This window comes from Micromys minutus, assembly GCF_963924665.1.
Source record: "Micromys minutus genome assembly, chromosome: 2".
Taxonomy (NCBI): Eukaryota; Metazoa; Chordata; class Mammalia; order Rodentia; family Muridae; genus Micromys; species Micromys minutus.
Window position 1 is genome coordinate 35035073 of NC_137971.1, and position 11910 is coordinate 35046982.

Consider the following 11910-nt stretch of genomic DNA (forward strand, 5'->3'; position numbering starts at 1 on the left):
TTATTTGACCAGATGAACTTGAAGAAGCTGTGGAACACACAGTAGGGATACCTAGGAGCTGGCGATAGTCTAGAGACAGAGAAGCCTTCTCTAGCATACGGATTTGAGCATTATCAGTAGGTGTACCTTAACCAACACTGTAGGAGTGCAAGCTGAAGATGAAAGAAAAATCATCATTGGGGGAAATCCTGGAGGGTCTAAAACATCCTAGTTCTGATGATAAGTACAGTTTTGACTTTAAAGAAACCTTGTGCTGGGCTGGGGAGATGCTTCACCAACTAATAGCACTGGTTGCTCTTCCAGAGACCCTGGGTTCAATTCTCAGCACCCACATGGCAACTCACAACTGCCCGTAATTTTTGTTTCAGAGAATCTGACACTCTCATACAGACCTACATGCAAGCAAAACACCAATGTCTATGAAATAAAGACAAATTGTTTTTTAAGAAAGAAAACATTTGCCCCCTCTGAACTTTGATTTCCTGACATGCATTTGTGTAGGGAACTTCTCACCTCACGTCTGTTTCTTTGCATGACTCTTTATGACTGCTTTGGGATGAGTAGGGATTATTAATTACTTCATTTTGTGACCTCATTAATATCTCTTGGTTCATACAGTTACACAAACTCCTTGTCTTTTTCTAATAAATTGATTTGTTGGACACAAGTCTGCTAATATTTTTTTTAATTGGAGACCCAGGAAAATAGCAAGTTTGACGAATCTAGATATATTTATGAGATCGATAGCAAAGCATCATTCCCACTCTGCCCTCGTGCTCAATGCTTGGCTGCTTACTCATCCGAGACAGCTCAGGGAACCTCTCTAAGTCTATTTTCACTCATCTGTACAGGAAGAAAATGATTCTTGCAATGCTTATCAAAGGACTGAAGAATGTTCCCAAAATACTTACAAAGTACCTGGGATAGATTCCTTCTAGGCATAAGCTGCCACTTTATACTCACAGTGACCATAGCACTGTGTGGTTACAAAGCAGCTGCATTTTAGGACAGAAGTTTTCCAAAGAAGAGTGCAGGTCTGTAGTGGTAAATATAGGTAGGTGGTTAACCTTTTATCCCACACTAGAGCCGGCTCCCGTAAGGCCATATAGCACTGTGGTGATCTCTATCTTAGCGGCTCCATGCCTCCTCTAAGAACTCAGGCACAGTTCACTCCCACCCGTCACTATGCCACTATGTGTTGTTTTCATATACTGTCCTCTACCTCCTGGTAAAAAAAAATCACTCCACAATCATTAACTTAACAAACAGGCTTATATGTTAAATTCTCAATCTACAATTTCTCTATACTATAAGTTTATAACCAGTTGACAAAGATATAAACTGTCCATCTATATAAGATAAAATGACCCATAGAAACCCTTAGAAATAATTATAATAACCTTATCTATCTAGGGATATGTCGAGAGAAACATCTATGTCTGCTTCCATCTTGCCTCCTCTCTAATCTCTCGCTCTCTCTCTTCCTCTTCTGCTTTTCCAACATTGTCCCTGCCCCACTCTGGACTGTCCAATCATATATCACCTTGACATCAACCTACACAGGGCTGTCTAGATGCCTCTGTGGGTAAAGGCAAATGCTGCCAAGCCTTTGACGTGTAGAGCCCACAGGGTGGAAGGAGAGAAACAGCGCCTGCCAGGTAGCTTTGACCTTCACTCCTAAACCACACATACCTAGACACAAAATAAAATGTAATTAATAAAAAGAATTGAAAGAAAGGTGAAGAAAAATCCCTACTGTTTCTTAAGAAGTGGGAAATTTGGGTGACTAAACTCCATGGGTCATAAAACACCATTTCCTGCTAACAAACTGAGCTAGAGATTTCAAAATCTTGTCTAAGTTTAAGTTGTATTCAATTTAATAGTTTTGTATGAGTAGGCAGTAGTTTGGTGGTTCCCAACCTGAGGGTCTTGACCTCTTTGGGGCTACGTATCAGATATCCTGCATACAGGTTCACATTATAATTCATAACAGCAGCAAACTTACAGTTATGAACCAGCAATGGAATAGTTTTATGGCTGGGGGTTACCACATGAGGAACTGTATTAAAGGGTCTCAGCATTAGGAAGGTTGAGAACCACCAGTCTAGCCCTTACTGCTTTATATTGCATGTGGTGTTATGTTTAGCTCAGAAGATAGCTGTGTACAAAGGCTACCACAAACCACAAGCTCTCTGCTTTCTCAGTAATAAAACCTTACTATCTTGGATAGGAAGCTAATGGCTATGTTATCCTCTCAGCCAAACAAAAAACAAAAACAAAACAAAACAAAACAAAACAAAACAAAAAAAAAAAACCAACCAAACCAAAAAAAAAAAAAAAAAAAAAAAAAAAAAAAAAAGCAAACCTAGATTAGGAATCCCTAAGAATTAGCCTTTTCAAAGCTTAGGAAGCTTTAGGTTGGGATATTAGCTTCAGAGTTCATTAGAATATTTTCTCTTTTCCTCAGAATGTATCTTGGTTTCAGCTACTAGAAGACAAAGACTTGCCTCTAGCAACATCAGCTCTAACACTAGAATCTCCAGCTTCTTTCTCTCCTTCTCCTCCTCCTCCCTCTCCCTCCTCCCCCCCCCCCACCTTATGAAAGGCTGAGTTCAACTTGTTTGTCAGGCACAGCCAAACGTTTGTATCCCTGTGCAATGTGTCGTATGCTGAGGACAGTGTTGTGACAGGCAGTAATTCAAAGCAGGGTTTTAAATGAATAAATAAGAATAAGGCTCTGGGATTAGTCCCAATTGAAAAGTTCAGTGCTACCAGAGAAGGTTGCATTGCTGCAGGGGATTAACAAATGGCTGGCTGTGGGGAACAACTTTCATGATCCAGCCACATTCTGAGTGATGGACAGCTTCAGCCCTGTGCCACCCATCTTTCCTGCGACACTCGGACGAAGAATGGGGATTGCAAAAGCATGGTTTTGCCCATTTTTCCTTCTTAGAAACTCTACCTGATTGTTACATGAATCCTTTGATTCATACCTAAGCCACAGAAAAGGCGTGGCTTTAAAATTGCTACAGTCTGGGGGGAAAAAGATGAAGAGAGACTTCCTTCCATAGATCAGACTGAGAGGAGAAAAATAGAAGTCCTCTGGGTAGTGAAAGAATGGGGCAAGATCACTGTGTGATCAAGGCACATAATATGTTAACAAAGAGAAACCTTTTGTGTAGGGCCTTTACTGTCTGCAAGCCTATAATTGACACCCTGTTATTTGATCTTACAACAAAGGGTTTGTGTTCCCATTTCACAAATGAGAAAAGTATATCCTAAGGAATTTGCTGGAAGTATAATAATCTGATTTCAGGTTTGGTCCTTTCTTTGATTATAGGCCTACTGAGTGCTAATTTATGGAGATTGTATAGAAAATTTCTAAGCACTCATGTGTTAATCAACTTCCTATTGCTATAACCAAAGTCCTGAGGTAGTCAACTTCAAAAGAGGAAACGCTTATTTGGGTTTATAGTTTTGAAGGCTCCAGTTCATAATCATTCAGACTTGTATTTGGAAGCAATATACTTTAGTGTGAGAGCATCATAGAAGAATGCTGTTCATCAAACAAGAGATTGGTGTTTCACAGCCCCTTCAAGGGTACCATCCTCAGTGATTTAACCTTTCACCTCGGGACCCACCTTCAAAGGCTTTCCTACCTCTCACAAGAATGCACATGATCTGGAAGGCCCAAGTACATACATGCAAACATATTTTTGCTTTATTAACTTTATATTATATATTACATAAAATCTATTTGTTCTTATTTTATACATTGTTTGAAAGTGATTGTGTGTTTTTCCTCTTCTTGGCAGTTGTATTGAATCTCGAAAAGGATAGATAGTACATATACCTGTAGAAAATAATGATTATAATCTTGGATTATGACCTAGGAGGAGTTCAAAGCCAAAAAAGAGATACCAAAAGATGATGCTTATAGTGTTGAAATACATGAGAACAAGATGCTTCAACCCCATTTTCTATTCTATCTTAAAGATACAAAAACAAACAAAAAACAAAAAAAGAGTAGGAATTTAGAAAGTATATAAAACCTTCTTTCTTGATATTCTGCCTCTGCCATTTTAGAGGCATTTGTAGGTAAAAGCCACTGCCTTTCCAGCCTTGAACATTTTCTATGTGTATATGGCTTTTAGGTATTGTTAAAAATTAAGTTGAGAAGGGTCTGAATGTCCATATCCCCTTGTTGCTGTTACTTTCATAGTTTGTAGGTTAGAGTTAGTCTTTTGAAGGTATGCTCGACAGACTCCTCAATAATGTGGTAAATTTGCGAGACAAGTAATTCCCTTTCAACATAATATAAGTTTTCGGTAGTTATCCATTCTCACCCATGCTTAGATAGTCCCCACTGAGTTCTTTTTATGTTAGTTTAACTGCTCCACTTTGAATTGTACTGAGGGGTACCACTGAGGCAACACAGCCAACCTGGCTCAGACATGATACAGAAAACTTGCAATGGAGACAGTTAAGAGTAAGCTGTCTTCCTTCCTGCTTTTTCAGAGGTAGCCATCTATGAAGCACTGTGGGAGAAGGGCCAAGGTCAGCTCATAGTTCTTTTGGTATTCTATAAATGGTCCCAGCAAATGTTCAGGGCTTTGTGAGGCCACTGGAGCCTAGGTGCTTGAGGCCTCAGGTAAATGTAGCTTTGGTGGTATTTCTGTTTGCTTCCTGACTACTACCAACGACAGAAAGCTGATCTTTCACCCATACTGCTTTCTTTACTGAGATGGAAACAGCATTCTGAAAGTTTAGAGTTAGAGCTCAGGTTAATTAATGTTTGCACAAAGTATTTTGCTTCCCAAGAAGTGTGTTCATATTCCTGTTCTGTTCTCCCTCTATTTATATTCAGTCCTTGTGAGATCCAATTCCATACATAGTGAAACATAAATCTCTAGTATTTTGATACTATTGTGACTGGTTTGGGTTATTCTGAATACCATGAGAACATAACTGTACTGGACTTGGTGACACAGGCCTTTAATCCTGCAACTTGGGACTCAGGGGCAGTCTGGCAGATAGATCTCTGCAAATTTGAGGCTTGTATGGTCTAGATAGTGAGTTCCAAGCTAGTCAAGACTACATAGAAAAACCCTGTTTCACAACAAAATAAGTATGACAATAAAACATGTACTGGGGTTAATTCTTTCACCCAGGATCATGCTGTGTCTCAAACACCTTTTGAGTAAAGAATGCCATTGTGTAAACTATGTATCGTTCATCTGTGAGTATCTTGGTGGGTTTTGTACTTGGGATTATTAAAAAACAGTGAATCAGGAACATTCTTATGTTTTGTTTTGTTTTGAGTAGAACTCAGGACTCATTTCTCTTGGGTTTTCTGTATATCAAGGGTGAGATGACTGACTCTCTCCTCCTCTTCCAGAAGTACATGTTTTTATATAGACAGTTTTTTCTAAATTGTTTTACCAGTTAACACTAAGCTCCTGTATTTCTAGATTACAATTTTGTTTTAGTAATGCCAGTTAATGTGAGATGTTGAGATATTTGCTACCCATCTCAGATTGTGCACAGAAAAACACATGTTTACATTCCCCATTTGTTTGATATAGATTGAGAGATAGAAATTTGCCTTGCTGTATGCTGGAAGGCTTAACAATGAAAAATGCCACAGAAATGAAAAGCCTTCCATTACTTTTAAAAAATCTAATATTAATCACAATTAAGTTTACTGAAGAGATGTCTAGTTGATGGTGTAGACCTGAGCATGAATCTTAACTATACATGAGTGATATTTAATTCCTAGTAAGACCAGAAGGGCTATTTGACTGGGGCTTGGTCCCTTGCATCCTGCTTCTGGCACAATTCATTTGTAACAGTTTGAATTGCATTTTATGGCTTTGATTTTCTCTAATTTGTTCTTGATTGCTTTGAGAGGAAGCAGTAACTCAATATGCTAAACTGCTTAGAATCTTCAGTACTGAGCATTTTAATTCTGTCAAGTGTGTGTCAGCAGAAGGATGAAAAGAGATGAAACCTCAGGGCTCTAGCTTATTAGGTTAAATAATGGTTCATTCAAATAACTTACCTGTGTGGGCTGGAGGGCAGTATAACTAAGAATAATGTTCCTCGTATTAGGGGGGAAAACCACCCTCTAAAGAAGTACCTATGATCAATCTAGAAAAGCCTGTTAGGCTAGCTTTCCAAATAAGTCTGTGCTTCCCTCTTGGACAGACTCACATTAGTTTATTCATGCTTTATCATTCATTCATACAATGGTTCAACAAACATTGACTAGTCTGTGGCAGGCCATGCTCTTGCTACTGGGCATACAGCCCAAAACAAATCTGGTTTTGTTCATAAGGAACTTCATTTTTAGATGGGGAAGAGGCAAGGAAGCATACACAGAGGAATAGAGATTAGAGGGAGATAGAAGTAAGGATAGAGAGATCATGTGGTACTCCAAGAGGAAATAAAAACAGGCAAGAGGCCTGGAAATGCAGGCTGAGTGCTTAAAAGTTTTAGTGCTTTAAAAAATAGTCCCAGTCAGTGGTACTTGTGTAATTGTGCAAAGGACAGAGCAGTGTGGATGTTCACTAGAGGAAGCCATCCAAAGGAGTTCTGGATAGTATCTAGATGAACTGCAGGGCAAGGACTCTGGGTTAGGGGTTGAAAGATTTGGGATGGGTTTAGAGATCAGCAGAAGGCCAGAGACTCTTCAGAGAAACAGTGGACCATTGGAATGATCTTAGCCTTTTTCAAAAGAACAGACAAAATCCAGGGATTCTGAATAAGAAAGCAAAGATTCAACTTTTCAAAAAAAGAGTATCATGGAAGTTTGGTAGAGTGAATTGGAGGGGAAAGGCATGGAATGAAAACAAGTTGGGACCTCCAACTGGTATGTTCAGGCCAAAAAACAAATGGCATAGGTGTTTTATTTTGTGGGATTATCACAGTAACTGTACATTAATGACATCAATACCTGGACATCAGACATGTAAATAACGACCAGCTTATTAGGAATAATAATTAATAATCTTCTACAGATACCTTAAAATAAAGTCTCTATCTTCACCTCCTTATTATGGGCCCACCTCCCTCCCCCCTCTCTTTCCTCCCTCCTTCCTCTCTCTCTGCTGTTTTAATATTCTTGCAGATATCCATATCAGAAAAGTCTAAACCTTGGTCACTCGTGATGTTTGATTCCCAAATACACCTCCTGCTATCCCCAGCTTTGATTTCAGAGCTCAGAACTATCAGTTTCTCCCACAGTTCATGTGAAATTCATCAAGAACAGCATGTTCTTAAATTGAGATCCTGATTTGAAAGGGTTCAGGCCTTTGTTCTTCCATATACCTCTTGAGATTTTTTTTTTTACAACTGTCCCCCTCTAACAATATCAACACTATTTTGTAACATATAACTTACAGATCAGTATTTATTAAACTGCAGTAAGTAGAAAGTGTAATTTTGGAGTGCTGAAAATGAATGGGAGGGAAAGATACTTAAAAACATTGCTTGGTTCTCCCTAGTTTGAAACATCTGCAGATCCTAAGGCATAGCTCTTGGTGTGTCATTCTTGTCAGATTCTGAGCAGCCCCTACTGCTTCCCATGTTAAATATAGATGCACTTCTGCCAGGCACTCACAGCTCCTCCTCAGACTCCATCTTTCCCAGTTATTCTTCTCCAGACCCTTCATCCATTAGTCAAGTTTGCCATGTGCAGTCACCTGCTACTTCTCTATAAAGTGCCATCCATTACAATTCTACCTGCCCTTCAAATCCTGTCTCATATAACTGCCTTTACACGGCCAATAGGCACATGATTTCTCTGAGTGCTGAAGTGCCATTGCACTTAAAGGCAGCAGAAAGCCTACAGGGAAAGGCCTTGTACCCATTGAGGCCTGGTTCTCTATGGCTGTTACTACATCTCTGGTTTTCCCTGCAAATTGACATCAATAATAATACTTACCCCCCATGATGCTATTGTGGGGAAAGATTTAATGGGATGAGGTATCGTGTAAATCAGTTCTGTAACAGGTATGAATAATTAACATTATTTTATCTTCAGGATCTATATTTAGTAAGAGCTGCAATTAAAACTTGAGACCACGTGGGAAGACATATAGACAAGGAAACAGGAGACTTGGCTTCGAGTGTTGGTCCCCACCACTAACAAGCTGTGCGATGTTGAATGTCACTGATCTCTGCATCTTACCTTCTTCAGCTGAAAAAGAAATTACTATTAGTTCAAAGTGGCTAGATTTATACCTATACCTCCTCAAGCCTACCATAACTGAACTCTTAACCTCCACCCCACGCACCTTTCCAATTTATGTGACATTAACATCTAAATTACCTATTTCTTTGAACACTGAAATTTAATTTATTGGCAAATCTTAGTGGTTGAACTCCAGATCACATAGTCAATCCACTTCTCCCCATTCACTACTGCTACAACCCTACTCCAGAACTCTGCTCTCAGTAGCAGCTTCCTAATCATCTTTTGGCCTCTACTCTTGCCTCTGTCCCTCTTTCAGCTCATATTCCATGTAGCCAGACTGGTGTTTAAAGCATAAACCAAACTGAGCGTGGCGCTGTATGCCCTAGTCCTACTTCCTTCCGGGCTGAGGCGAATCACTGGCGCCCAGGAGTTTGAGATCTGCCGGAGCAACGATTTAGTGAGACTCCATCGCAAACCATATCAGATAAACAAAGCACAAGCCTACTATTCTCCTGCCTAACACTGCTCAGTGGCTTCTCATCATAGGGTTAGGTGCCCAGTCCTTTGCCCTCTAAGGTCACTGTATCCGCCTTGCTTTTTCTTTCCCCGTTCTTCCTCAGACCAGTGGACATATTGGCCCTTAGTATCGGTTGAAACACTCAGCCCTGCCCCCACCTCCGGCAGTCCACAGGATTTGTCATTTACAACTTAACTCTGCCCAATTGTTCCTTAACTTGTCAGCAGTGCTCAAACACACTGTCCCACTTTTACCCCCAAAGACTTACCACCAGAAGTCCACTATTTTGTCACCCTTCCCACTCCCTCCCAATAGAAACTGAATGTCCTCACACAAGTCTCATTTCCTAGCACAGTAAGTAGGTGTACCGGATAGGAGACTTGACTAGATAAATGAACAAATTACAATTCCCCATTTAATGAGATACAAAGTTCTGTGTTAATTACATAAACTAAAAACCTGTTATTCTTTAAATGTGTCTATTTTTTTTCTTTCATTGAATTCCTATGTTGAGTGAACATTAGTAAGTGCATGGTTAGTGGTAGAAATATGACAACTTTAAAAAATGTCACAAAGCTTCTTCCTCCCACCCGCCTTAAGTCTACTATTCTCCCCCTTTGCCCCTCCCAGATTCTGCCCTAGGGTAAATTACCCTCCTCTTTGGCCTTTTCCCTGTAGGTTCTAGTTCCATATCTTACTATTCAGACCTCAGCCAATTGTTTGAACAGTTCAGCTGCTACCGTAACCTTCTATCCTTCCTTGAGAACGCCTGGGAGTTTTTATTGTTCCCAAGGGAAGCCCAGAACCTGCTCTTGTCCACCATCAGGCTAACAATCCTCTCCTACTGGTTCCCGTCTGCCACCTAGGTGGGTAGCTGTAGTTTCCCCGCTGTTGCCTCCTTTAGACTTCAGAAGCCTGTGCCCCTTCCCTCTGGGAAGTCCACCCAGACTAGACCATGCTCCATCATGAAGCTCATCATCACCAAGGGCCTGTCTTTCTGAGCTCATACTTGCTTCATAAACATACTTCTGAATGCCCCGGCCTCTAACCAGCTTTCCCGCGAACCCGCGCCCAGTGACTATTTGCGGAAGAAACGAACAGAGGAGTCGCCCAACCACTGCTCGCCCCTTCCCCGCCGCGGCGCCACAGCAATGACGCATTAAGCTGGCGCCGCGAGAACGGGCGTGTCAAGGCGCCTGCGCGAAGGGGCACGCATGCGCAGAGGCGTGAGCCCGCTGACAGATTCTCGAAGGCGGCGGCGGCGGCGGCCTTGGGCCGCGGGGAATGGGAGTCCCAGGGCCCTGACTGAGCACCGCCCCCGCCTCCCTGCCGCGACATGGCTCAGGAGAAGATGGAGCTGGACCTGGAGCTGCCTGCGGGCACGGGCGCGAGCCCAGCGGAGGGCGGCGGCCCGGGCGGCGGGGGCCTCCGGAGGTCTAACAGCGCCCCCCTGATCCACGGCCTCAGCGACTCCTCGCCCGTGTTCCAGGCCGAAGCGCCCAGCGCCAGGCGGAACAGCACGACGTTCCCGAGCCGCCACGGCCTGCTGCTCCCGGCCTCGCCGGTCCGAATGCACAGCAGCCGCCTGCACCAGATCAAACAGGAGGAGGGCATGGACCTCATCAACCGAGAGACGGTCCACGAGCGCGAGGTGCAAACCGCAATGCAGATAAGCCACTCCTGGGAAGAAAGTTTCAGCCTGAGTGACAACGACGTGGAGAAATCCGCCTCCCCAAAGCGCATCGATTTCATTCCGGTGTCTCCAGCACCGTCACCCACCCGGGGAATTGGGAAGCAGTGTTTTTCACCGTCCTTGCAAAGTTTTGTGAGTAGCAACGGATTGCCTCCAAGTCCTATTCCCAGCCCAACCACCCGATTTACTACCCGGAGAAGCCAGAGTCCCATCAACTGCATTAGACCAAGTGTTCTTGGACCATTGAAAAGAAAATGTGAAATGGAAACTGATTATCAGCCAAAGAGATTTTTCCAGGGCATCACCAACATGCTTTCTTCTGACGTTGCACAGCTGTCAGACCCCGGTGTGTGTGTATCTTCCGATACCCTGGATGGAAACAGCAGCAGTGCCGGATCTTCCTGTAACTCACCAGCGAAAGTCAGCACTACCACCGACTCTCCTGTGTCGCCTGCCCAGGCAACCTCCCCCTTTATTCCAGTAGATGAACTTTCCTCAAAGTGACTCACTCATCTTTAAACCCATTTCCCCCAATGGAGAGACAAAAAAAAAAAAAAAAAAAAAAAAAAAAGAAAGAAAAAAAAAATCAAGTTAGAGCAAGCACTGAACTTTGTCGATTACGTTGAAGCTGTTTCCTATTTGACTCTTCCTTCTTTTTGGAAATTCCTGAAATGTTATTCTAGAGAATTTCTATGTCAGGTTCCTGCGGATGCCCTTGAATTCAGTGTAGTAATATTTTCGGACTTTTTATCAATAAGTGTGTTGAAGCATACATTTTACGCTGCTAATATGTCTAAATACATATGTTATCCCTTGATTTTTTAAATAATTGAGAGCTCTATTTATTTATGGGATTATTAAGTTCTGATGAAAATATAAATGTTGAATTTCAGTTTAGTAAACTGATGTTTTAAAATTCCGTAGTTCATGGCACACTAATTTTTGGTGTTTTCAATGGTTGCTATTTTCCATCTACTGAAGAACTTACCTTCTTTAAAAATAATGTTAGTCATATTAGCCCATTGGTTGTCTAATTTACCCAGGAGCCCTTGGATATTTAATGTCCTAGGCAGAAAGGTGGATGGGAGGGAAAAATGACAACAGGAGAAATAACACTTTGCAGCAAATATTTTAAAATTAAATATATAAAAGCAAATATTTAAGACATTTTCTAACGGTTTTCATAGTAACTAGTAAATCACACTAATATAACTACAAAAATGAAAAAAAAATTTTAAACATTTCTAACTAGAAAATGCATTCTTTTGGGTATAATCCTAGACATGCAATGGGACAGTACCATGTAGTCTTAGCTCACATTAGACCATTTCAAATTTAACAGGTATGGAATGAAATGTGTGGGAAGCACCATTGAGTGTTGGAGAACACCCAGACAGACAATACTCTCTCAATCCTTGATAGACTTTAAGCTATCCAGTCATGTCTTGATTCTTAAAATTCTTGCCAATGAGAAGCCAGAGCAGCATGTGGCTGCCTTTTTGT

The 11910-nt window shown here is 41.5% G+C and overlaps 1 protein-coding gene across 1 annotated transcript; it reads left to right on the forward strand.

Annotated features, from left to right (window-relative positions):
- The first annotated feature begins 9962 nt into the window (after positions 1–9962).
- Positions 9963–11402, forward strand: PABIR1 (PP2A Aalpha (PPP2R1A) and B55A (PPP2R2A) interacting phosphatase regulator 1). Its single transcript, XM_080913591.1, has one exon. The coding sequence runs from the start codon at positions 10051–10053 to the stop codon at positions 10909–10911; it is 861 nt and encodes a 286-aa protein (XP_080769717.1). The 5' UTR covers positions 9963–10050; the 3' UTR covers positions 10912–11402.
- Positions 11403–11910: the final 508 nt, after the last annotated feature.

Bases quoted from the DNA above. Each gene is read 5' to 3' on its own strand.
- PABIR1 (XM_080913591.1), top strand. From the start codon at position 10,051: ATGGCTCAGGAGAAGATGGAGCTGGACCTGGAGCTGCCTGCGGGCACG.